At 36.4% G+C, this 27,844-nt stretch overlaps 1 protein-coding gene across 3 annotated transcripts in view; it reads left to right on the top strand.

Moving 5' to 3' along the window:
- The first annotated feature begins 1,439 nt into the window (after nt 1–1,439).
- The window catches only part of astn1 (astrotactin 1), a 168,131-nt gene continuing 141,726 nt past the window's right edge, over nt 1,440–27,844 (top strand). Inside the window, exons 1-2 of one of the 3 annotated variants that reach the window (XM_041270922.1) lie at nt 1,459–1,530; nt 1,727–2,072. In XM_041270922.1, the coding sequence (XP_041126856.1) occupies nt 1,766–2,072 (307 nt within the window). In that variant the 5' untranslated portion in view covers nt 1,459–1,530; nt 1,727–1,765. Of the gene's footprint in view, nt 2,073–27,844 lie in introns of all 3 variants that reach the window. The other 2 variants (XM_041270924.1, XM_041270923.1) reach the window with 2 other exon arrangements.

The following is a 27,844-nucleotide window of genomic DNA, read 5'->3' as shown; positions in this document are numbered from 1 at the left end:
TCTGAAACCTCCAGGGGTTCAAATACAAATGAATTCGATGGTCCTCAGAGGATAAATCACAACGCCACTACACGATTTCAAAAACTTCTTTGACAAAGGTTTAGGATTAAAGTAGATAGCAGTGTCGGTAATTCAGGACCAGTCACCAAACCAGTATATAGCAAATGTAGTCCCTCATCTATGCACACAAAATTTGCAACACAAAGTTTATGACACAGCAAAGGGCATTTTATGTAGGGCAGGTTTATAATGCATTGGCAGGACTGTGAAGTCTAGTGTTGTCCCTGCTCACAGTGTACCAGACCTTCAGTGAACTCTATTCATTAGCGCTGTCAAACCTACTCCTTAATTAGCATAATTGCAGGACTATGCAGATTTGAATAACAAACAAACATATATATATATATATATATATATATATATATATATATAGAATAGATATATATAATATATATTATATATATATTATCTTCAGTTGTCTTCAACATGAAGGCCAAGCTTGGCTTTCTCTCCTCCTGGTCTCCAATGACTTTTTCGTTTATAATATGACATGCTTGGCTAATCCAAAAAATTTGTCTCAGTCAAAACGTTATTAATTAGCTTCTTATTTCTTAAAACACCATGAGAGGCCAGTGACTGTAATAATCGATACACAATCCCCTTAAATACAGCCTATTGAGCCTCTAAATAAAAATCTGAATAAAAACATATGTTGTACATACTCTATTGACTTATGCTATACTGAAGTTATTGACAACTTACATATTGTCATTACAATATGAATATAAAGTATAACTAGTTTGCCTAGTTTGGGCAATTAATATTAATGTATCTGTGACGTCCATAAAAGGAAAACAGATAGTAAATGTAATAAATGCAATGTAATAAACACATTTGATGTTGGGGGTCTGCAGTGTTTCACAAGTTAAAATGACATAACCACAGACTGTACCTTCTACATCTGAAACTGCACGACAGTTTAGCAAACAGTGTTGATATTTGGAATCAGATGAGTTTAAGAAAATATTAAATTGTGGATCATCTAAATGCTGGGAAGGGATTCCAAAACTGGAATAAATACAGTATACAACGAAAGCTCTTATTTTATGTCTCACTGTGACCTATTTTAGCTCAGTTTGTCAAAAGAAACAGTCCTTCAAATTAAACTGAGGTCAATTAACTTGCAGTCTGTTCACCTTAGTGATGGCAGATCATTTTACTGTATACTGTATTCGTTGACAATGTGTTATACTTGTGCATATTGAGGGTTTCTAGGGATTGAAAGCCCACAGAATAGGAGAGTGTAAATTATTACAAATATACCAGTGCAGAAGGACATGCAGTGTTACTGATACAATAAGTATTGCTGATCAGATAATGACTGTTCAGTAGTTAGAACCCCAGTTCTATTATCTGCTAACTAGCATTGTAATATCCGTCTGTCCGCCTTGTTGCTGCATCCCTCTCGCGTTGCAGTTTATGTGGATCACCACCATATTCTTACACAGGCACTGGATTCACTGGAACTAGGTATATTTTCAAGAGATCGTTTGCTAAATAAATCCACATATAGATTTCCAATAAGAATTTTGAAAAAAAAAAAAAAAAAAAACAGAAGAATAAAGCGTCCTACTTGCAACCTGTCAGTGCTGATTTTGAAAAGATAGCAACAGTAAGACCCATTCTGTAGCATCTAATTCTCCCCCCAATCTCCCTTCCCCGACAGACTGCAGCTGCTTCGTCAGGGAACAATCTAAGCAACGTAATGTCGGGGATGATGGAGCTTCAGCTGTGGCGCAGACTAATCGGTTGCTTCCTGGGGATTTTAGCCATGATCCTCGCAGGGATCCCCGCTTTGGAAGCAGAAGAGGACTCGTCCCAGGACCTGGAGTGTAAAATGAAGAGCGTCACCGTCTCTGCTTTGCCGTTTTTGAGGGAGAACGACTTGAGCATCATGCACAGCCCGTCCGCCTCGGAACCCAAGCTCTTGTTTTCTGTCAGGAACGATTTTCCTGGCGAAATAGTGGTGGTTGACGACCTGGAAAACACGGAGCTGCCCTTTTTTGTGCTGGGTATGTTCTAGCTTTATTCACATATGCACGCACGTAGACGTCCTGTCTAAGTGAGGGTATATAGGCTATTTCTTATTTTGTGTGTGTACGCTACAGGTCAGTTGTTTTAGCTGCAGCATGTACAGGAGCTGCGTAAGATAATATTCTTGTTTCATTGTACCGGTATTAATATGAACTGTGCATTTTAAAACATAGTTTTATTTTACAATAAATAATACACGTTTGAAAAGCATGTGTGAAATAGTGTAGCATTTTGAAAACTACCCCGATACCAGCTCCTGCTTCAGAGCGGAAGGTCCGGGGGGTTGCATCCCTCCTCCAGAAATCCCTAAAAAGGCATGTGGCGGAAATTCCAATGGGATCTGCAAATATGCAGATCATACTGGTGGTATAATACAAAAGCGTTTATTAAATAGACAAAGTAACAGTTTGTTTTTGCATTACTGTTTATGTAAATTTCTTTGCATTTACTTGAAGTGGACTTTCCATTTTGTGCCAGACAGAGTTGCGTTTGAATGATGATGTCCAGTACAATTAACATTTTATTTATTTGCATATAAACAAGTTGATACATGACTACCTCTGGCTTTTAGCTATATCAGAAAGTACCTGTATCTGGCAAACAGAGCAGGGCTAATTGGGTTAGGTTTTCTAAACTTTTGAATACTGGTGGCCTTTTTATCTCTGACACTTGCCTCCAAGGCCACAGTGACTGAAAGTCATTTCCATGAATCTCATCAAACACTTGTGTGAGGCAGAAATGTCACATGCCCTTTGATTGGTACACATTGCTATTGGGCTGAAGATTCCACTAAAGCCGGGCCTTCAACACAGATGCCTCTTTTTGCTGATCTCCTGATCGATTTGTCTGCGTCTGTCAAATAGGCCAAAGCGTTTACAGAGTCAGAATATTAAAAAGTAAATAAATAAGTCAATACATAAATAAAACATATAGAATATTTCCTTGATGCCTGGATTAAGGCTCTATATTAAGGCAATTCAGGACCTGGCAGTTTACTAGGGCCAAGTTAGGCTGTACTTACAATTTCCCTCAACAGTGATTCAGGTCATATTACATTATGTGTTAGTATACGCACCCAAAATGTTAAAACAAAACGCTCCTCTACGCATCTACTAGAAAAAGACACAAACACATTCGATTTTTAATAGTCCCCTCAATTTTTGCAGTTTTGATAGTAAAAATGTATTACTAGCCTACTGACCTCACATTTTCTAATATAGACTTTGTTCCGCCTGGTATTTTTGTGAAGCTGGTGGTTTTCTCCTATCATTTTCTCCCCAGGCTAACACTTGGTGGAAGGCCTCTCCATTTACAGTAGGTTTTACATAGAGCTGCTCATGTACTCGTTTGGAACAATCCTGAGTAAGACCACACCACTGAACCCCAGCTAAAAGGCAGGATATTTATTCTGTTCTGCCCCAGAATTATTTAGTATGCTACATTAATATACACATATTTTGTTTATTTAGCACTTGGTCAGATATTTCTCAGGTAATCTGCTGGAAGTCACTTACTTTTTAAGAGTTTTGATTTTTAATGATCTGCGCTGCAGCTAGATACATATCATCAATTTTTTTGTTGAGTGAAGGATATTTAAAAAAAAAAAAAAAAAAAACAGCTGTGTTATCTTTTGACATTTTCTGACTTGAAAGATTAAGGGTGGAAGGGAAAGTTGGGCACTGGACGAAATGTGAAAATAGCAGCTAGTTATGTATTTATTTTCTGTCAAAATGGTTCTCATTTTAAATGTTAGAATGACTGTGCATCTAACACTTTGGGTTACAGCGTGACCTCTCAATAACTGGGGAAAGTATTGCAGTCCTAATTACATCTTTTTATCTATTCTATGTAGCACAGCAAATTGTGCATTTGCTTTGTACATTAAACCAATACAAATTAGTATTCTTCCTTTTTTGTTGAACATTCGTTTAAATGTGTTATAATTATTTAATTGTGCGTGCAGTCCATGTCTGCTAATTAACTTGCAATCTCTTGCTTTAATCTAGTATTTATTTGAATGTATTCATGCAGATGTATGGGGTTGAGGGGGTAGCAGTCTTATTGAAATAAATTAGCTTGGTTTGGTGTGAAAAATAGTGCCATGGAATGTTCAGTACTCACATACAGTAGTAGACAGAATCTTAATTTAATGTCTCCTAAAAGATAGCGAAGTTCCTCCGTTTGGGAGATTGGTTGAAAACATTCCCCGTTGGGCTACAAACATCACTTCCTACAAGAAAAACAGTTCCTGGCTTTAGAAACTGCAGATCTGCTGAGATCAGACTGAAGGTCTGGTATTATAATTATAAATGATATGGTCAAATGTACACATTTTTTTTTTCTATTGAGGTGTTCCTCCATATATCAGTGTTGCCGTTCATCGAAGGCTGATCACCGTTAAACTCTAGACCCTTCTGAAGTAACTCCCCCCGGCCCTGATGCAGGTATAGCAGTTAGGTCAACGTATTTAACATGGCAATGGTATTGTCCATGGTGCTGATGTCAGTGTCTCAGTTGTTACAGTGACTGAAACCAAATAAAGATGTTCAAGAACAAGATTAGAAGATGTAGAGGCTAAATATATTCCCCAAATGTTGTTATATAAGTAACCACTGCACTGCATTTTGGGAAGCTTTGCAAGTTTCAGTGAATTTGTGTTGTGAGGGCAGCTGCAGCATTGTATTCATTCTGTTTGGCATCGCATTATCATGCCACCCACAAGGGAAAATTTGGTTTAATAAGCCAGACAAAATTGCCTACAAATCAGTGAAGGTAGAATGCAAATCGATTACAGTTGCCCTATAGCCTTAAGCACTTATTTTTATCTGAAGATTCTAACCTTCACTGAATCCAGGAGTGTGGGTTATAGAACAGTGTCTTTTATTATTAGGTAAATATTCTGGTATCAGTTAAGTTCTTAACCAACAGAGCAATCAAGTGAGTGACTCACTACTATGGTCTCTTCTTTGACCAGCCCTACAGCAGTTACAGGGTGTCATACTATATACATCTACAATGGACCACATATTGATTAACAATAAAACATTTTCACAGATTTGAACAAATTTAGAATAAGATTTGTTATCTGCTTTAATAAAAGTGGTTAATTTACACATTTACAGCATGCCTTTATTCTTTTGCCATTCTTATACTAGAGTAGGTACAATATTTACTGTACTTTACTAAGGTTTAACCATTGTATACTGTAGTAACTTGAGTTCTAACCATCTGTTCACTGTAACTGTTTTATTGTAACAGATCCATCCTTCTTTTTTATTGTAATATTGTATTAGATTTAAAGTGAAACTATTTATAACTCAACAGGGAGAACAGTTTTTTTTTTTTTTTTCCTAGATCACTATTTACCACAAATTGTGGTGTGCATCACATATTCACAATAAAAGTCATTTTAATGAATGTTTAAATTTGGATTTTGCCTTGAGTTCTCTAAGAAATAATTTCTAAAATATAGAAAAAAAAAAAAAAAACTTTTAAAGATTATTCAGGCTCTGGGGCTTTTTAAAGAATTTCAAAATTGCTTACGAATACAGCTTGCTTTTATTCCAAAATTACATACAAAAATAAATACCAACAAAATAAAAAATATTTGGAATATGGATTGCTGTGTGGAATATTATAGTGTTACAATTTTGTTACTGTAATTTGCATAGCAATGCAGTTTTGACAATTCAATTTGAATCGTCAAACTTAACACCAAAGATTGGGGAAATCTTTTGTTTTTTTTTTGTTTTTTTGAGAAAGTGCTATTACATTACATCATTGTGCTTTGAAATAATCAAAATAAAGCAAAACAATTATTCGTAAGGATTTCAGGCTGAAATTACCAATGCAAATGCACAGTTGTTATGTAAATAAAATATGGCATTTCAAAAATGAATACTTATAATATTAATACATTATTCAAGATATTGTGCTACAAAAACAAGTAAAACAATGACAATTTTAAATGAAATACTGGTACCGAATTTTAAAGCGAGTTTGCCCCTATTTTGTGTGACAGAAAATAGTTAAAAACCTGTAACAAACAAATTAGTTGCAGGTGGGTAGTGTGATAAAATTATGTTTTTGTTCCTTAAATGAACACTTTTCTTTTTTATCTGTACTTCCAAATCTACAATGGTGTTTGGCCCATTCCAGTCTGAACCCAGGCCTACACTGAAACTTTGAAAAGTGCCACTGTGATCTTTTTCATTACAAACACCTGACTTGCACTTATTCTATTTCATGACTTCAGAATAAAATGTTGTATTATATGTAATTATGTTATGCATCACATTTGCTGATCAGTATACAGACAAACACAATCCTGTGACAACTGCTGAATCAGATTTTCAAAAATCAGCACAGCTGGTATTTAAATTAACCTGAAGAGCCTGTTAGTATGAAATCTCTTGTCTGCACAAATCGTAAAATCACTTGGCCTAATGTCCTTGCTTTTCACATAGACTAGTGACTGAGAGTGTGTCAGTGACTGGTTGCCATGGAAACCTTAGCGGACTCTAGATGAAGCTCTGAAGAGAGATCTCCTTATAAAGTAATAAGAATGCTCTGCCATTTAATAGTATTGATACAAGCTTGTATTCTGCACTACCCTAGTCTATACTTTCATAAGTGTAAACAGAGCTGTCACTGATGGATTATGTGCGAATAAATCAGCATTTTTTTAATGCCCTTTTCAGACCCTTCTCTTGTGCCTATCTTAACATCTTCCATGTTTTAAATGTATGGCAAAGAACCTGAAATCTCTGCGCAAACTGAAGCTTCGCGACTAGAAAGGCAAGGAATGAAATGTAGGTTTTAAAGCAGAGATAATGTATAAAATGCCATGCACTGCAGCTAAAGAAGATTCCCAAAAGCAAATAAAAAAGATAAAAAGTTGCAAAAAAAAAAAAACCCAGCTAAATTCTGCAAGACCACCAGAATCTGAATGAGAGGTAGTAGACTTGTATAGTGGGCATGTCACGTGAGCTTCACTGAAAAGGTAGCCATTTATATATATTACACTTATGTGGATTTTAGGTTCACCCATTGGGGTATAACAAAAATGCTACATTTTGTCACTGGAATTATCTTTGAATGTTTCCTTTTTTTCAGTTTTAGTTTTTAATTGTTTGGTGTTACTTTACCTTTAAAGTCTTTTCAAGTCACCAACAAATACATACATTATCTTTTACTATGCATACATTTAGATAAGGACTTTAGAGACATCTTGTTGTGGGCTACAGTTTTCTACAGTCACAGTTCCTTCTGATTAGACTTAGAATGAGCTGCACTGGCTCATTCAGTTTTCTGTTTTTTTACAGAGATTACAGTTCAGTATTTTGCTGTAGTCACCGTATTAGGAATATTCATCCTTTCTACAAGCATGTGGAAATGTATCCAACCTTATATTTATACAAGACACAATTAGGTCACTTCAGCTGCCACAGAGACTTGAGGTATGAGGATAATCTGAGCTCACCGAGTTGTAGTCTCACGATTAGTTCCAATAAGTGAAATGAGTTGAAAAACACCTTATAACCTTCCCTTCATCCCTGGCCAACTGCTTCCAGCACAGTTGGAGATACTATCTGACATCTCTCCAAGAGTAAATTAAAACTTGTTGGAATCCATACAACACTGTGTTTTTTTGTGGTTTAGGAGGGTCTAAGTTCAACTGCTTTCTTATTACTAATAGTGGTGTTGGGTAGTGTAAATGCAAAATACTGAGCAGGCATGATTGGTGTAACACCATCACCCTACCACCAGTGTTGAACATGCTTTGCAAATAAAATATCATCAGTTGGGATCCTTCCTTTAATTGTAGCTCCAAAATCCTCATAAAAGACATAGCATTTACTGCTTTTGCATGAGAAAGATATAGTACCAGTACTAATATAATTCAGTTTCATGTTTACTTTGAAAAGGATGACATCGAACAGTGCATGGTTCTCGGATGTTGAATGTTGTTTCGGAAACAGAAAGTACTTTAGCCAGTTCTCTTGAGAACAGAGCTGTGCCATGGTATCTGAGATTCAGGTAGTAGCATTGCTTATTTAACTAGGGCTTTGGAAGGCCAGCTGTTTTAGATGGCAGTGACAAAGTCATTAATTATGTCAAGTAAAAGGTTGTTGGGAATGGGATAGGTATCGATCCCCGTCTTATAAATACATATCCTCATTAAATCCAGAGCAAGAGCTTTATCGTGGAGTCTTTAAAGTGACAATGCCCACATTTCGGACTGACATATTTTATCCACTTTTCTCATTTTTTTATTGTGGCACAAATACTTATTGAAGAAATTAAACTTGTTTTGTTTATATACATATATTATATTATATATTATATATATATATATATATATATATATATATATATATATCACAGTGTAATCTATTGTGCACAACAATGCTTCAATATACTTTGGCATATGAGGGGTTGGCTTCTACCTAATTATTGTCTGACTAATTATTGAAAAAATATGGGCTATTCATCTATCAATTAAATGGAGACAAAAGTATTAATAGTGTTATATGAAGGTTTAAATTTGCTATTAATGCGTTAATTGATGTTATGCTTGAATGTAATTAACGATGACCTGTATAAAGAGAGTTGCTGCTCATATCTGATTATTGTATTCACCACCTGACGAAGACTCGTTTGAGTCAAAACATGTCGTGGACATGAACTTTTAAATCTTCTGTTTGTTTAAATAAAACCAAAACAATTTTTAATCTTTGAGTTAGTGTGTATCATTAATGAACATTACGGACTGTGTGACCTTAACTGTCTCGATCGTCTTGAGCCATGGGAAACTGAAGTCTGAAGGACTATCCCCTACTTATTGGAGTAAGTCAAGAGACAATCACTTGTATTGTGTGTGTGTGTGTGTGTGTGTGTGTGTGTGTGTGTGTGTGTGTGTGTGCGTGCGTGCTTGCGTGCGTGCGTGTGTGTGTGTGTACTTAAACTCAAACTATAGAACCTGTTATATTTAGACTATATAAGAAGTACAAAATACATATTACAGGCAAGTTTTCTTTAATGACTTTCATCTTTCATCTTTCCAAATGCAAACTTTTTAACATCAACTAAAGATGGAGGTCTGATATATAATATAAATGAAGTAACATTTTACAGAAATAACTCTCATTAAGCAAATATACCAAGTCAGTATACAGTTAGTAATAATTTGTATTAAGCATGTTTGTTCATCACAGAAAAACTATGTTAACCCAGCAAATAGCAAAAACTACATACTGTACCAGTACTTGGCGGACAAAAAGAAACACACTTTAACTGTTAGTTTAGATAACTAACTGTTTTGATATTCTCAGGCTTGAATTAAAACATGTTTCTAGCTTTGAAACTTTGCAGGTAGTACATTTTCAGTGTTTCTGACAAACTTAGGGTTATCCTGAAGCCTTATAAGAACTGGAAGTGGCTTTTCTACAAGTAAAGCTTGTTTAACCATAGTTGTGAAACTGCCAAAGATGTGAAAGATTGCTGCAATAAATAAAAGCCATAGCAACATAAATGCAGGTGCCTGTTATATTTTGATAAAGCAGAGTGCAATAACTTATCATAATTAGTTTCTGACAAGGCATGTTTAATTTATAGACACATATATACAGACATCAAGATCTCATTATAACACGCAGTAAAAGAGATGAACCTGAGCTGTGATATTAAAACACTAACACAGTAAGGTACCATGAGCCCATGACTCATTATTACAAGTGTATAAAACAGAGAGTATAGCATATTAGCAAACATAGATCATGAAAACAATTTCAATAAAAAAGATTTAGGTTAGGTTTAGGATCAGTTTTGAAATTGTGGTAAATGTAATGAGACAGTAGGTAAAGCTTTGTACTCCAAACTCAGCCTTTGATGTTGAATTTTTTTTTATTCAAACTGTTGACAATGATCCCTTCTTCCAAAACCAAATGGAGAGAAGTCCACCATGGGGCTTCATTCCAGTGTTTCTTTAAAACCCAACACATTCAACCACAAGGGCTTTAATGTGCAAGATACAGTATAAATGAAAACTGTCTGTCTGGAATTTAAATGCTGTTGCAATCAATGCTATCATGGGCTGACATCAAAGATAGTGTTGTAATGGACTCTTGAGGTGAAGAAGGGGGGTGCAGTTTAATGCTGTAAAAAAGCATTAATTAATAATAGATGAAAGCATTTATAAGCTTCTCTTTTGAATTAATATTAAATGCAGCTGACCCTTAAGACTATAAACCATATGTTGTACTTTAAATATTTCCCCCTGGCTCAGAAAGATATTCAGGAAAAGTTATTGCTTTTTAAAAAGTGTCCTTATTTTTATTTTAAGCATAAATATAAAAGATCGCCTTAAAATATATACACCCACCCCTCGTTATATCGCCCCTCACTATATTGGCTCCCCATTTTTACTGTCTAACTGTGTATGCATTAGCTGAAATACACATAGGCATTTAATTCGTGTTCATTTTATTTTGTACTGAACACATCACAAACAACAATATACAAAACAATTAAAAACAAAGCATTAACATTGTACTGTTATCATATACACACGTATTGCACAATACAAAGCAAATTTCATATCTACTTTCTGAACCAGTTTTTATTTTAGCCAGCGAGGTGTTCACATGTGGCAGCAACCCACTAGCAAAAACCACAAGGCTGTGACGTCAGCTCCCTAGCAACACGCTTCCTATGTTGTTGTTGAGAATGGAGAATTTCAGTGCAGTGGGTTTGTGTATTTGAGAAAGGAGAGGAAGGCTCATGAAATTAACTGGAGAATGAACTCGATGAGAAGCAATTACCCTCCGCTGTACGAATTAAAATGGTGTGCTGCTTTTTATATGAAAAATGAGGAAAAGCAAGTTAAGTAGAGGATTTATACAGGACCCTGACGCACCCTATAAAACGAGGGAGTGGTTGTACAGTATTTGTTAGCCTGTTTGTTTTTCTATAGGTGTCTGGCTATATAGCGGCCCTCAATATATAGCGGATTTATTTTGGACCCTGACACCTGAAAGTAACTTCTCAGCTTGCTCCCCTTGCCTTCAGGTGTTAATAATTTACTTAATATTAATAGTTCATTATACCTCAGATGTTTCTTTGGGTTCAAGGCATGTCGGTAATTTGCAGAAGTAGCTGACTTAATGACAGGAAATAAGGTTTTAAAAGGGTGGGACTATTTTATTCTTCAGGTGACTGACCCAGAATTTTAAGACTATATAAAATTAGAAAATGGATTGGCGATTTCTTTTAAGTTGTTTGATCAGTATGAGGTCCCTGTTCTGGTAAAGTCTTTTTGTTTTGTTGGTTGGAAAATTGTAGCTAACAAAATACATTTTCACTGCCCTGCACTTTCACTTATTATATAGGTCTCTAACGTACTGTTTTGAAAGAAGCATGTGTTTTGGCAAATTCATTTTAAAACATGATGTCAGTTGAATGAAAGCTCTGTTTGCAAGCCATGCTATTAGACTGCGTTACACTTCCTGGGTCATTTCACTTGGAGGGTGAAACTGTCCGCGACCCTTCACTGGCTTCTTTCCTGTCAACAACCAATCATCTGCTTCCCCTGTTGACGGGCATGCTTTCAGAAGACATTGCTGAGATGAAAAACCCAGGAGGTGGATCATATTTGAGACTAAATTAACTAATTGAAGTGCAAAACATTTTGTTTCTAGCAAATATCTACTGTTTTCAGAACTACTGTAGCAACATTGCCTGCTTCCTCAAAGCTCATTATTACTGCATGAAATCCTACCACTGGGTCATGACCGTACCAACAGTGCGTAAATCCAGATGAAAGGAGAAACTTGTAGCTCTGATGTCAACAGAAGGTGGAGACGTCATCAGGAGGCTACCCTGCTGGCAAGAAAAGGACACAGGATGACTAAATCTGTTTTGATCTTTTATGTACAGTGCTGAAAAAAATGTCTGTCTGAGTTACTATTTATTCTCCCATAACAGAGGAGTTCAAACATCTCTACCTCATAATGAATTCCACTATTCTACCCATTTCCTTTGACAGCCAAGGCAGAGAGATAACCCTCGGTGCAGCCTAATGGTGGAATTATCTTCCATTGAGCACACGTATGTAAAAAAACCACGAGAAATATAGAAGAAAAGCTTCTAACCAGAATTATGCCACATGTGTTGACAAATGCCTTTGTCTTTCCTAGATGTAAGGTATAGAACGTGTCTGCCTAGTGACTGCTAAAACATTGTTAAAGGAAATGAAGGACAATGTACTGTCTTTTTAATGTTTGCATTATATTGGAAACCAAGTCCATTTTGGAGTATCACTTACTGTTTAATTTTTGTGGACCTAAATATGATTAATTTGATGGAAGGGCTCAATTAAGAGATGAAGGGCCTTATTCTTGTTTTGTACACATGGAATGTCTAAACTGCATCTCAGCGGGTCAATTACAAGCTTTATTTAATCCATCAAAACATAATTTAAATATCACATTAATTCAAGCTTTTTGAATATACTGTAATAATCTCTGATTACACTGGCTTTTGAATCCTTTTTAGTGGACAAGACAATTAACTGAATTTCAACAACTATCATCTTATTATCATAAATCACATATGAGAAATCAGCCAATCACAGAGCAGCATTTCCAAACATTGTGTGTATCCCGTGCATAGAATGATCAGTATTTTAAAAATAAAACCCTCTAAATAAAAACATAGCAAAACGAAAATTCCTTTGTTTTAATTTGGATAAGTATTTGGGACATATTAATTACCAATGGCACTGACCATGAATACGCTCAAACATCAGCATTACAGACCAAAAATCACCAAGGTGGTCTTAAAGACAGTCCCAATATCACTGAAACATGAATGTACTCTCAGCCAGATTTCAAAAATTGCCCTGTAAAAAGCTTTAAGCTGTATGTTTCCAAGTTTTAAATTGTACAGCCATGGCTTTTTCAAATTCTACAGAAAAAAAAAAATGGATGACATCTGGTAAAGAAAGCATCCCCTCGGTGAACTTTATATTCCCAGTTTAATGAAAAAAATCTCAGTAGAAGCTGCTCTCTCTTCAATATACACCAACCACTATGTTTGTGCCACTTGTTGGCAAGTTTTAAATGCTGCTGGAGTTGAAGACAGGCACATTATTTCAGTTTCTGGACACAAGAGCGGACTCAGTCTCAAGCATTACACGACAAATACGGTCACGCAAGTCTTCAGGAATATGTCTAAACAATCCGAATTGGTTTGTCATGAGACCTTTGGATTCCACCAATATTACTTTCATTCATACAGTATGGGTCTGGTTTTGATGAAATGTGGTGAAATGCAAATATGTATGGAAAAGCGCTTTACGCTTGCCATGGAACTAACACTAGCATGTAACCAAAATTGCATTATAGTGATGTCTTCAAAATCTGGGGCAAACCATATAGGATTGTGGTGGTGTGCCCCGCGCCTGTGCGTATTTTTGTGCTTTATGTTTTATGTGGTATGCACCTAGTGGTCTGTGGGATATAATGTAGGCTATGTGTCATGACTGATTTAAACTATGTGTATTTTGGCACTGGGATTGCACATTCACTTCACATGCAGATACAATGTGTAGTGGTATGAGGGCACAGGGGTTGCACAATTAGTTCACGTGCTGGGATTGAAGTGAATGATTAATTAGTAATTGAATCCCGGCACAGTTGTATATATAGATACACAAATTACTCACTTGGGGTTGGTGTTCAGAGTGGAGAACGGGAGAGAGAAGGAGGTAGAACTTACAAAACTAAAACAATTGCTACCTGTGTTGACTTTCAGCCAGCGTCATGCTTGTTTGTTTGTCTGTCTATTTGTCTGTCTTATGTGTGCAGTGTTTTGTTTTGCTAAATCTTTTTATTTACAATAAACTGGTGCAACAGCACATTTTGTTCCTTACCCCAGTGCTATCTATGTATCCATCTCTTCCTGGTCAGTTTACAGTGATATTCCCAACTGATTTCCTTGTATTTATGAGCTATAGCATGCACATGATGTCATCTTGTGCTTAAGAGTAATAACGGAGTTGGACCTGAGTAGAATATACTGTTATCTCATTGTTTTAAACTTTTATTTAAATACTGAATGTTTCATTGCAAGATGGGCTTCTTATGCACCTACTGTGCATATATGCATGTGCGTGTGTACCGTGATAAAGCCAATTGCCAAAACACAATGGGAAGTTGTGACGGGGAAGGGAACATTTTATCAAGCAAGATACATTAATAATCCCTGTGCACAACATGTGTAGCATGTCCTTCCATGAACAGTGTGTATAAAAGTAAAGGATTTCCAATGGACCAGCAAAGTAAAGTCATTTTGCACAGACCCTCATAGAAAGTATAGATTTCCATGCCTCCACACTTACAGAAAACCAGTGTTTGTTTAGCTGGAGGGAAAATTTTGGTAGATAAAAGGGAGCTGTGTTTGAACCTGAAAAAAATGAAAGGATCTTCACTGGCAAGCCTTAAGTAAAAGGAGACTGTTTGAACTATGCCTTCAAGTTGATATGAAGTCACTGCATTGTTTTGTGTATTTCTTTGCTTTTGAAAAGTTTTTGCAAAGGCATTTTATTTTGAAACCCCAAACTGTGGGAGAAACCTCATTCTTCAGTATTATGTAAGCTTAGTGTGTGGGATATTTGCTATCTTAACAAATAAAAGACTTGCAACCTGTGACCCACTATCAGGTTTAATTACTTTTTCAGCCTCTTCCTGTTGAATAGCACCAGCATTTAGTATGGAAAGTATTGCTAGTTGTTGATTGGCAGAGTGAAGAGGGATATTTTTCTGACCGAGCAATCACACATCCTAGCGACCCATTTGCTGAAGGAGTTTAATTAAAAAATAATTATGGCCGTTCACAAAGACACGAGAGGCCAGCCTGCCGACGATGGCGGGTTCTAATAACGTTCTTCAAGCTTTAATGCAGAACTAACAGTGCGTTGGAGTTGTTTAACACTTACTGTGTTCTCCTTTAGAATTCAGTTTTTAAATTCTTAACATCAAGTCTTGCCATTTTGTATTCACATGCAGGTGTCAGTTTTAATGATATAATAGGGGTGCTGGTTCATGTTCCTGTCTCTTGCCTGTTAACGTGACATTGCTTTTCATGTTGGTTATTGGTTGAGCTCTGCCACTGTTGTGTTTCACTAAATTTAACATGTGCTGTGGGGCATTTCCCTCTGTAGCTATCGGTGCGATATCTCCTGCAAGGTCTTACATCTGTGGACAGCAGTATCAAGTCAAAATAGTATTCTCAACAATTCTCACCCCAATATTCTGCACAGAGGGTGAATATTAGCCAAGGCCAATTCACGGGGGTGAGAGTTTGCCGGGGTAAAAACTATCCTGTAACACTGGCCCTGGTTGTAGACATGACATTGAAAATTTAGATTTTTTGCTAACTTTGTGGACCTGTGTTGGTAATATGAGAATACAATATTCCTTCAAATTTTAGACACACTTTTAAACCATTTTTTTCTTCTCAAAATCAGCCTGCTTCTTAAATTCGAGTATAGTGATGCATGTATCAAAATCACCAACAAAAGCCATGACTACCCGAATACACAACCAGAAACGTGACTGGCTGCCGAAAAAAGACGAACAAAAACATTCCATGACATACAGGCAGCCATTTTCAAATAAGCCTCATTAGCTTCCTGAGAAATTTGAAGAGAAGCTGTTACAATTTCAGCGTTTCGTTGTTAGGCTCCGTTCTAACAAACAATGCCAGCTTGGACAGATCAGAAATGCTGATCAGACCCCCGTGTTTTTTGGCATGCCAAGCAATACCACTGTTCACAAACTGAGAGACTAACAGGTATGAGTAATCATGACTGGAAATGAGAAGCAGAACATAGCTGTAATGCTCTGTGTGACAGCAGACTGCCGCAAGCTGCCGCCATGTATGTAGTTGAGGTTGGTTCTTTGTAAATGCATATTTATATTATGTTTTATTTTATCCTCTAATTGAGGGTGGGAAATTTGGGCTGCGTCTTAAATCTGTGGGAGTCTTAAATTCAAAGGAATACGGTATACTCATTGGCCAAGGAATGATGCAACAACTACACTTGATCTAGTAGTATTTATAGCAGAAAAACTGTTATGACACATTAATATACTTCAAGTCTTTATTTTATATAACCATTCCAACATTGAAACATACCTCTTAGAAACCCATTCAGCATGTTTTAGACTGCTCGGAATCTTACAGCCAATCACAGGACACATTTCGCCTTTTGTATTTCACAGCGCATCACAGAGAAATACTATCAACCGTGCCGCTTTCAGGTTTTACATCGCTTGCTTTAAAAGTTCATACCGAGGCACCTTTTTGAATTCTGGAAGTCCATTCAAAATGGAGATATCGCAATTGACCGCATAGCTCAGCCACATAACAATATTCCTTTCAGCAACCTTTTCCCTCTTTTCAATGTCACTGACAGTGGAGTAAATAAAAGTTGGTAATGATTAGAAAACAGATATATCTGGGTTTTTAACTTGTATATTAATAATAAAGCTCTATGTAATAGATTTATAGGACTGCAGGCTTCTGTGTATGGGTTACATCTGCACTCTAGCTTTCAGCCTTGGTACTTTCACTTCTGCTTGTGCTGATATTACCCACGTGCACAGAAGTTCACTGTCCTAGAAGCCAATGTGCTGTATATGGGGAAAACATTTTCATAAATAGGACTTCATATTTCCCCGATGACGTTCCTACAGAAACACAGAAAATGAAGAACAAAGCTCACAAGACATACTGCCTCCTGCTGACACCAGCAGAGGCTAAAATAAACCAGTTTACTGTAATGAGCCTGCCACTGGGTTTGTCTGTATTGCTGGAAGGACACCAGACAGAGGGTGTTGAAGCTAGTCACCATATTAATGTCCATATATCTGAGGAGAGATTAATGAGTCTATATCTTTCAGTATGCGGTCAACAAACCTATAACACCTATTTACCTATTTTTTTTAAAAAGTAATAAAGGAAACAAAGGAAAAGTTAATAATCTGTGTCAAATATTTCAGTTGGCAATTCATTTCAGTATTTTATGCTTGAGAATATATTACATTATCAACAATATTATAAGGAACATTTTGATATCCTTAACTATTTCGCTGCAGTTTGTAATTTTGATGTGAAATAAATTACATTTAGAAATGCTTGAGGTGTGGGGAGGGAACAATAGAAATAATCTAAAGACAGTTAAAACGATTATACTGTATTTACTGTATTTACAGTATAATCGTTAATCTCAAAACTACTCTCTTCTAAATCTTTTGTAGTCATTTTTGTATTACTTTAGTATAAATACATGTTCATTTGGATTCATATGTTGTTTTTTTTCTGACTTTATGTGAACGAAAAGACACACATTTGCCCGTTTTCCCATTGGAAATAGTGACATTTGGAAATATCACTGTCCTGGTCACAAAAGCAAAGTTTGTGGGGAATAATAGCCATTTAATAACACTTACTACCCAGGAACAAAAACATTTTTGCAAAAATTGTTGCACAGTGTTATTGCGTTTAATAATGAAGAGTTCTCAATACATCTATTCTTACTCATTATCGCCATTCTGATATTTGATTAGGAAATGAGCTGCTGTAATTATACAGATATGTTACATTATGGATCTGAATTCTAAATTGTGGACATCAACATGACCCATTTTCACCTGATCAAGGGACCTATGTGGTCCTGAAAGCTTGAGCTTTGATCTTACATATGGCTCCAATAAAGGTGTCAAGTTGAATTATTTGAAACCATGAACCAATAGTTTACAAATTTCCTTGGTGTATTGAAAACAAAACAGCCTGCTTGGACCTGGGAACCCCCAGGGGCTAACGCACAGCACCTGAACTCTGCCATTTTACATAAATGGCTTGTACAGTTTGGCTGTGGAAATGCACAGGCAACATATTGATAGCTGGTTTTGTAAGCATCATAAAATCAGGATTAGTTCATCATTAGTGCATCATAGGCATAAAAGGTCTCAACTGGATGATGAAATATTTGTAACTGCTAATATAATAAGCCATTGACTTGCATTATGTATAGTATCTCATGCTTGATTTTAAGCAGCAAGGTTAAAATCAAGGTTTAAGTGGCAGTATCTATTGATGCTGTGATTTTGTAAATCTCAATACACAACCACCAGGTTGCAAACATCACAGATTGCTTTGTTTGGCAGGCTGTCGCCTCTGGGAAATGTAGTCTTATTCAATGGGTGTTAATTTAATTGACAACTGCAAGAATATTTGCATAATTTGCAGAATTTAAAGCATATTCTTTCTTTGCTGCGATGAGCTATGTGACAAGTTTAGGGCACCTCAGGCTGTATGGGGGAAAATTATTTATTTTGCTGTTGAACTTTTTATTCAGTACTATGTGCTGTGTCACCCCTGGCTGTACAATGAGTTTGTTATTTCTGTTCCATTATTTTTCTTTGTTATAGAGTTTCCAGTTTGGCTTTTTGATCCAATAGAGTTACTTCTGGCTATAAGGGACAGAATCATGTTTCTTGTCTTTTGTGAAGGGGTTTCAGATTGGATTTTGATCGAATGTATATTGAAAGGGACTCATGGTGAAAGCTACAAAGTTTCATCCCTGCAGTTTTTCAGTGGATATAAGATACCAGTATCCTTCCTCCACAGAACTTTTCATTAACATGTGTAAAAAACATTGTAAAGCATTATAAAGAGTACACCTACACATTTCAGGAAATCTGCCACTCTTTTACAAAGCTCAAGCTATGAGGTATATAAGAATGTATTTGTAAATCTGTTTTGTTCGATGTATCACAGTTTGATATTCAGCAATGGTCTAGACAGATCCAGGATCCAAGATTCCACAATTTGGTAGAGATATCTGATAGAAATATAATAGGACTGTTTCCATTTTGTTTTTATTCACAAAAACAGGCCTTTGAAAAAAAATTAAGCTTTTTAGGAATTTCGTTGAGGATAGTTTTGATTAGTTTAAGTCAAGTTTGCAGTTCAGTTGTCTCAGATAGGGTTAGACGTCTATTCAGTTGTCAAAACACCGTTTCACCTAAGAGAATGCTTATAAACACTGTTAAAAAAAAACAAAAAACAGTCCTTGAAACATTTTTTTAAAACATTTTGTAAATGTTATGACAGCAAAATATATAGCAGAAGATACAATAATTTCTTAATTTCATATGGTGATTTAATCAACACATTCCAGAATGAGGTATAAAGAATATTTAACTTTATGAACAATACAGTTGTTTTCCAAGATGTTCTTTTTTCCAATAAAACCAGTGGCAGCCCCTTGTGTCTAAAGGAAAGGTACTGTAAACAGGTTTAAGAGTTTTTCAAATATTAAAGGCCTTTGTTAGACAAAGACATCTTTCATATCTCCAGTTATTGTCTCAGGCACAGTACTATCAATTTGATAGATGCTTTGTTTCTACTCAGTTCTCTTGGAAAAACTACCCTTGGGTAGAATCTGCTTTTATTAGTAATGCCAACATTGGCAAAAATTTTATTGGTAATGTCAACCAATTGTGCATTTGAATAGTCATTTTGGATCAACCAGATAACTTCAACCTCATCTCCCAAGCATGACACCACAGCTAAAAATCTTGATTTATCTGCCATGTTGAGTACATTTTGATTTCAGGAAGCTGCATGTTATAACTCCACTGTCTTATCGTGCAAGTTGGCTTTATAAAACATGATTGATTACCTTTGACTTATCATGCAGAATGAGAATTGTTGGGGACTGCCAATTTGTCAGTATTTTAGGGCGACACGTTGTTGTATTGCATGCATTCTTATTTGCTCCCTCCGTGACACATATTTACTTCCAGCCCTTACCTTTAGTTGGAGTTTTCAATATGTTCCTTTTCTCATTGTCAGCAGTGCAGAACTCAAGAAGCTAATTGACTTGCAGGGTTAAACACTTCAGCAATGATATTGGAATAATATTGCAGATCTAAATGCAGGGCTCTTAACTCTGTAGCAAGAATTATTAAATTTTTTAGGGCTTTAGAATTGAGATTAGTGTTTATAAGTTAATAGTTGCTCCTTCTGAGTCAGTTTGATAAGCCATGGCAACTGACTGTGCTGTATTAATTCAATACTAGGAGCAGGGAGCAACAGACTTCAGTATATACACTATGATATTCTATTATTCTGACCTGAATAAACTCTATACATGCCATTAATGAAAGTGCAAGTCGGAAAGATTTTCATTTTCTAATCTATTTAAATATACTTTTAGTTGATGTGTAGCTGGCTTTTTGCAGCATTTGCAGCATTTTGAATATTGTTCGCATTAAAAAAAAAAAAAAATGCTTATGTAAGATTTTTGGCTACTCAGTAAAGCATATTTACCATAAAACAAAAAATTGCCTAACTTGATTCTGTGTTATTGCAACTAAGTTAGTTTTAGACTACAGTGTCACTGCCACAGTTACAATCTCTGATAATGGTATTCCAAGAAGTAACCTGCTTGTTAGATAGTACCAGTTGATAACAGGAAGAGAAATACAGATTTGTTTTGAATTCCCTCTGTTGTACCATCCCCCTTTTTTCTTTTTCTTTTTTTTACTCTACCTGTACATTTCTACAAAAACCCAGAGTATTAATTCTAAAATATATTCAAATTAACCACATGCTTCTTTGTGTTGTAACTAAGTAGCCAGTAGCACAATTAATAACTTCCATTTTTCATGTTGCTTATTAATTGCTGGGAAAGTGTAATTGGGGCTGTTTAAGTGATAAAAAAAAAAAAAAAAACTGTTCACGATAACTCAGTATTATTATGCAAGTCATAGTCTAAATATTAAAACATTCTCTACCGGAGGAATGAACTCCTTACAAAGGAAGGTTGTGCACCTTTACAAAAAAAAAAATACATATATATATATATATATAATATATATATATTAATATATACTATAGTATATATCTATACAGTTGTAATTCTATATAGATATATATATATATATATAACAGTTGTATTACAGATTTGTTTTAGAGTTGTCTGCCAGGAAGCTTCATGGATACAGTGCTATAGATGGTCAAATAGAGTAATACGTAGTTTATTAATATTATATTAATAGTATCTATGGGGCCCTGCTCTTTTATTTAATATTTTAAAATGAGTTGTTTCCTATGCATCTAATGTCCTTTGCTTGAGTGTAGCCTGTGAACCTGTTCAGTACAGTACACTGGGATTCCAAAAGCTGCCTGTACCTAAGACTTAAAGGCAACCAGCCATATAATTAGTATAAATGGTACAAAATGAAGAACTCGTCTCTTCCATAAGGCTTTCCCCATGGGAGACAACCACTCCATTCTGTTTGTCATAATGAGGTGGTTTGTTACAGTGTAACGAAGGTGTCTTTAAATAGATTTAATGAGTCTGGAAGCCGCTGAGTATTTGCAGCTGTGGTTTTTTATTTATTTATTTATTTATTTTTACAGAGATACACAGTTCTTCCACATTGTGTGAGTTGTCACATTTCTTAGGTTGTGGAGGTGGGGGATTATTGATTTTCCCACTAGGGAAATTAATTTACATTTGTTTTATTAACAATTTTCATGATATACAAGGTAGTGTTTTGTGTGTGCAAAACTGTGCATGGTGATAACAAATAAGCTCTGTATATTTACACTGAACTAAATATAAACGGAACATGCAGCAATTTCAAAGATTTTACAGTTCATATGGGGAAATCAGTCAATTGAAATAAATTCATTAGGCCCTAATCTATGGATTTCACATGACTGGGAATACAGATATTCATCTGTTGGTCACAGATACCTTAAAAAAAATGTAGGGGTGTGGATCAGAAAACCAGTCAGTATCTGGTGTGACCACCATTTGCCTCATGAAGCGCGACCGATCTCCTTCGCAAAGAGTTGATCAGGCTGTTGATTGTGGCCAGTGGAATGTTGTTCCACTCCTCTTCAATGGCTGTGCGAAGTATCTCCGTGCATTCAAATTGCCATCAATAAAATGCAATTGTGTTCGTTGTCCGTAGCTTATGCCTGCCCATACCATAACCCCACTGCCACCATGGGGCACTCTGTTCACAATGTTGACATCAGCAAACCATTCACCCACACGATGCCATGTACGCTGTCTACCATCTGGCAGGTAAAGTTGCAATTGGGATTAATCCTTGAAGAGCACAGTTCTGCAGTGTGGCAGTAGCCATCGAAGGGGAGCATTTGCCCACTGAAGTCAGTTATGACGCTGAACTGCAGTCAGGTCAAAACCCTGGTGAGGACGACGAGCACGCAGATGAGCTTCCCTGAGACGGTTTCTGACAGTTTGTACTGAAATTCTTCGGTTATGCAAACCCACAGTTTCATCAGCTGTCCGAGTGACTGGTAGATGATCCCACAGGTGAAGAAGCCGGATGTGGAGGTCCTGGGCTGGCGTGGTTTGTGGTCTGCGGTTGTGAGGCCGGTTGGACGTACTGCCAAATTCTCTAAAAAAACGTTGGAGGCGGCTTATGGTAGAGAAATGAACATTCAATTCTCTGGCAACAGCTCTGGTGGACATTCCTGCAGTCAGCATGCCAATTGCATGCTCCCTTAAAACTTGAGACATCTGTGGCATTGTGTAGTGTGACAAAACTGCACATTTTAAAGTGGCCTTTTGTTGTCCCCAGCACAAGGTGCATCTGTGTAATGATCATGCTGTTTAATCAGCTTCTTGATATGCCACACCTGTCAGGTGGATGGATTATCTTGACAAAGGAGAAATGCTCACTAACAGGGATGTAAACAAATTTGTGCACAAAATTTGAGAGAAATAAGCTTTTTGTGTGTATGGAAAATTTCTGGGATCTTTTATTTCAGCTCATGAAACATGGGACCAACACTTTACATGTTGCGTTTATATTTTTGTTCAGTGTAGTAGACCCAAATATACTGTGGTTAGCCTGCTTTGCACTGCCACCACTGTACTGAGCTAAATAATAGCTTTTAACACCTGAAGTATAAATAAAGATTAGTTAACCCTTCAATCACCATCTTCAAAGAGTTATTGCGCCTGATGGCTTTTTGCTATTATTCAGCACTAAACAACTGATATTTCCGTAGATGCTTTTGTAAATGGAATGTTTATTTTGAAATGGTTTCTTTTATAAAAGGCTCCATCTCTGCAGAGCATCCACGCTGTTGGAACAGTAGATGCCCTAAGCCATTTTATATATACCTTTTCATATTACTATGTAATGAAGTAAAACTGTAGTGTTGACATGTTTTCTGTGGCGCTTTTAAAATGTTCACTCTGCTGGATATATGCATTTAGATTTAGCAAGAAAATATGATATATATATATATATATATATATATATATATATATATATATATATATATATATATATGAGGTTTTGGTGCTGTATTCTTTTTTGCCTTGATGTTGTTCAGTTCCTTGTTGCTTTAAATATCTGAAAGCGTTGGTTTTTTCAGCCATCTGGCTTAGTGAGCGAGGTGTTCGTCACCTTGTTTAAATAGTGCTGACTTTGATTAATGACTGGTTCTCGTTCTTATTCATGGAGAAAATTGGCACAGTCAGAAGAAATATACCTTAATACATGCATGTGTCCTTCAGTATGTGCTTACCTTGGTCTCCTGAGTCTCTCCTACCTCTGCCTTCATTTATCCTTTGGGCAAGAAGTCTTGAATATATTATAAAAGCTTTCAGTCTGAATTCCTTGGTCCTAATTCATCCTTTGGAAACCATTTAAATGACACAGAAGGAAGAATAAGGGAAAGGAAAACATGAAGTTTAAAAGCATGGTCGTCCTAGTTCCCGGAACCTTTCTTTCTTTCTTTCTTTCTTTCTTTCTTTCTTTCTTTCTTTCTTTCTTTCTTTCTAAATGTTAACAGAAATCATTTAGTAGCACTGTAACAATGATTTTACCTACTTGGGTCATCATTGATAAGTAAGGAGCTAGACACAGAGCAGTGTATGTTGACACGCCACACAGAAATGCATATTTAATAAACAATACAGGCCCGTCACTAGGGTACCAACAGAGGTAATCCTACTGCCGAATTTAATAAACAAAAGAAAATAAAACAAAGCTAAAAATAAAATTTTGCCACACAAGGCGAGTGCTAGCCTCATTAAAAAAGAAGTCCCGCTCCAGGAACCTACTGCACAAACTAACCCTCATTATACTGTTTGGGATCGACATCCCCTAAACTACTGCCCCTTAAGTCCCCGCCTCCTGGTGACTCCAGGTTTTTCAGATGGTCCTAGCTGGACAGTGCCTTCACAGGCATTGTCTTGCGGTTGAAGGGTTCCATAGTAATTATCCAGCGGCGTGGACACTCTCCTTCTCGATGCCATGGCAGTGCAGTCACTTCGAATACTGGCGCTGCTGCATTCTTAAACAGACATAGGCTCCCCAGGCACGCTCCCCAAGCTAATCAGGACCTCCCGATCAGCTCTGCGCCAGGCATGCCTGCCTGTTTACTAAGCAGCAGCACAGCTGATGCAGCAACAGGGTCCTCTCTGTCACAAGAACATATTATTATCTTTTATTTTCTTTTTTGTAGTGTTGGATATCTACAAGACTTCAGGAAATAAACATGATTCCAGTTTCACTAAGCATTTTTTCCACTGCATAGTTTGCACAATGTTGTATTTATAGAAAATCAAACAACCAAGGTATTTGTCTGATCTCTTAAATTCAAATGAGTGCTTAGTGAGTCTTGCCCACAGCAGTTAAAAAACAGTACCAGCGCTTTTGTGGCCTAGAGCCTGATACAGTTGGAAGTTGTTCGGCTTAATTCTCCCTTCAGATACGCCATGGAACAGCGCCCATCATTCTGTCAATTTTTACTGTGGTGAGGCCCTTGGCCCTAGTGACAGTAGCGCATTGAATATTACCCCATCTTGTTCTTAGTATCAAGCTGGGGACAGTGTGGTCTAGTTAAGGTAAATGAAAGCTGCATAGCAGGGCACCTGCCTGACTTTCCTCAAAGGCACCCTGAATTGCTGCTGCCTCATCAACCATTTATTTTTACTTTCATCATGATATTTGCCATGCTTACTAACTATTGCTTTAGTCAAAATTGATTGCAGCTAATGTACTTTAGAAAAAGAGGTTTATGTTTCTAGATGCTATTGCTGTAACTTAGTGATCTACTTTTTCATAATATTAATTTAATGTTACTGTATATGCTTGGCTTAATATAAAGTTTTAGAAAGCCTCAACTTGCAGTGTGCTTTGTAATTTCATAAATGTGTGCTAAATATTAAGGCAGGGTAGAAAATAATCCACAAACCTTTCCAGCTTAGTTCATGTTTTTTATGGATGTGCTTCTCAATCTCATCTCAAGTATATTCTTCCTTTGTCCTTTTTTCTCTGGTATTAAAACAATAGAGCCTAATTTTCCCAATATCTGTTAGTAGGTGTGTGGCGGAATGTCCCACCCCTTTATGTTTATTAGTGTTTTATGCTGTCTGTAATGTGTTAATGTTGGTGTTTATGTAGAAAATACATGGGATATAAATATGGGTTACGAGCACAACTGTTTAAAATGTATATTTGTATTTAGGCACGAGGATTGCACAACACTTCACGTGCAGTTGTGCTGAGACTCCAACTGAATGATTGAATAGCAATCAAGTCTCGGTACAGCTGCATAAAAACAGCATGTTTTCACTCACCCGGGGTTGTGTGTTCAGTGAGTGGAGAACAGGTGTGGAGAGGAGAATTAAAAACAAAGAGAAGGAAAAGTAATTAATTGATTTCACTCTCCGTGTTTGTCTATTCGTCCTCTGTTTGTTTACTGTTTTGTCGTTTTATTTGTCTATTTTATTTGGTGTCAAGTGTCATGTGCTGTTTTGTTTAAATCTTTTGTTTGTTTATTATTTACTAAAACACTGGATGTCATAGCATCTCAGGTCCTCCGCCATTACCTGCTTTGGTTTCTGCGTCCTTCTGGGTCTGACATCACCACTAGAGTCATCTTGGTCACGAGGCAATATCCCTTCATGTGCAAATATGTAGTTCTCCCACTCTCCAGTTTCCTGTGACTATTTAGTTTCCCAGCCTTTGATTGCAATCATCTTGCCATGGGCACTGCTTCATTGTCTGCTCCCATATTTTAAGAATTCATTGGGGATGCTGTCACTTCCACTAGCCTTACCATTGCTAACTGACAACACTGCTGCTTCTGTCTCTCTCTGAGGCTGTTTAATGATGCCTTCGAAAATCACAATGCATTAAATTCCTTCTAAAATTTCAGGCAATTTAACCCCCCAGACAATCATTATCAGGAACACCCATTTTTGTGCCATGTAACCAAAGTGACACTTTTCATCAGACCAAAGTTGAATAACACTGGGTGACCTTGCAGTGTTGTCCGCATTGTCCTCTAAAAGAAGTGTGCTTAACTTGGAGTAATCGTTAGTGTAGAAAATACAGCCAATATACAGCATGATTAACATAAAAAAAGTGAACCCAGAGCTCAAAAACAACTGAAGCTTTTCAAAAACAACGCTTCTGGGATTTAATTGGCCTCCTGAGCTGATAATGCAAAGGATTCAGCTGAAGTTACAAAAAATAAACATGCTAAATGTTCACATTCTTTCTACCTATGACAAAAAAATCACTACATCCCCACAGATGCCCACACAGTTATTCCTCAGCTCATTCACCAAGCTCTAGCACTGTGCGGTCTTGTTCAAATATTTCTGTATATCCCTTCTAAAACCATAACTTCCAGCCAGGTTTTTGTACCATGAATGCAAATTCATACAAACTGGTATTTTGCATCACCTAGAATTTTAGGACTGATAATAAAATAAATAAATAATTAAAAAAAAAAACATGTGAACATAATTTAGATCTTATATTTAACATCATGTAATCAAAGAAACTACAGAATTATATTGTAGAAGTATACCGGAAGCCATAATAGTAGTATGGTATCCAAATGTTCTATTTTTGTCAGTTTTTCATTAAGTATATGGAAACTGCAAAGCAGTGTGTAATCCAATATGTTAATGTAACATTATTCAGCAGATTTCACTCGACTTTCTGAAGCAAAATTAGGAAGCTTACGTTGATACTGTAGCATAGTAGCTTGTATGCCTGCAGTTTGGCACCATTTACAAAAACTGAGTACAACTGACTACCATGAGGATTCAGTTGTGATTCTTAATGAGCTGGTAAACTACCACAGTGATTGTTTAAAGTAATGAAGTGATGTTTTGAATAACTACCAAGCTGCAATAAAACCATGAAACGTAACCCTTTAGTTGATGGCAGGTACATTCTTCCTGCCCTGTATATATTTAGCTATATGATTCCTGCAGCACAATAGACAACATAAATAAGCCGTTATAACTACATTCACTCATAATTCTCCAGCCTTTTTCTATCAGGTGATGGTGAAGCAAATAACAGTATTCTTCTTTTTTCAAAAATGATCAATATGTTGACAGCTTTCCTATCAGTCTAATTTCCTTATGAACTTCAGAGGATATAGAAATCTACTCTACCTGATGCTAAAAGTAATAATTATGTACTTCCAACCTCACTGACTTTTTACTAGAAGCTAAAAAACAGTACAAATGTTAGCACTGACTGCAGAAGGATGTGAGCAGAATGGTGCTGATCTGCTGTAATGCTGAACTGTAGAGACTGCCTGTCCTCCTCTTCTACCTGCATATTGTTATACTCTAACACACCAAATAATTACA

This window comes from Polyodon spathula, chromosome 14 (assembly GCF_017654505.1).
Source record: "Polyodon spathula isolate WHYD16114869_AA chromosome 14, ASM1765450v1, whole genome shotgun sequence".
Lineage (NCBI taxonomy): Eukaryota > Metazoa > Chordata > Actinopteri > Acipenseriformes > Polyodontidae > Polyodon > Polyodon spathula.
This window is presented reverse-complemented; position numbering and strand designations above follow the sequence as displayed.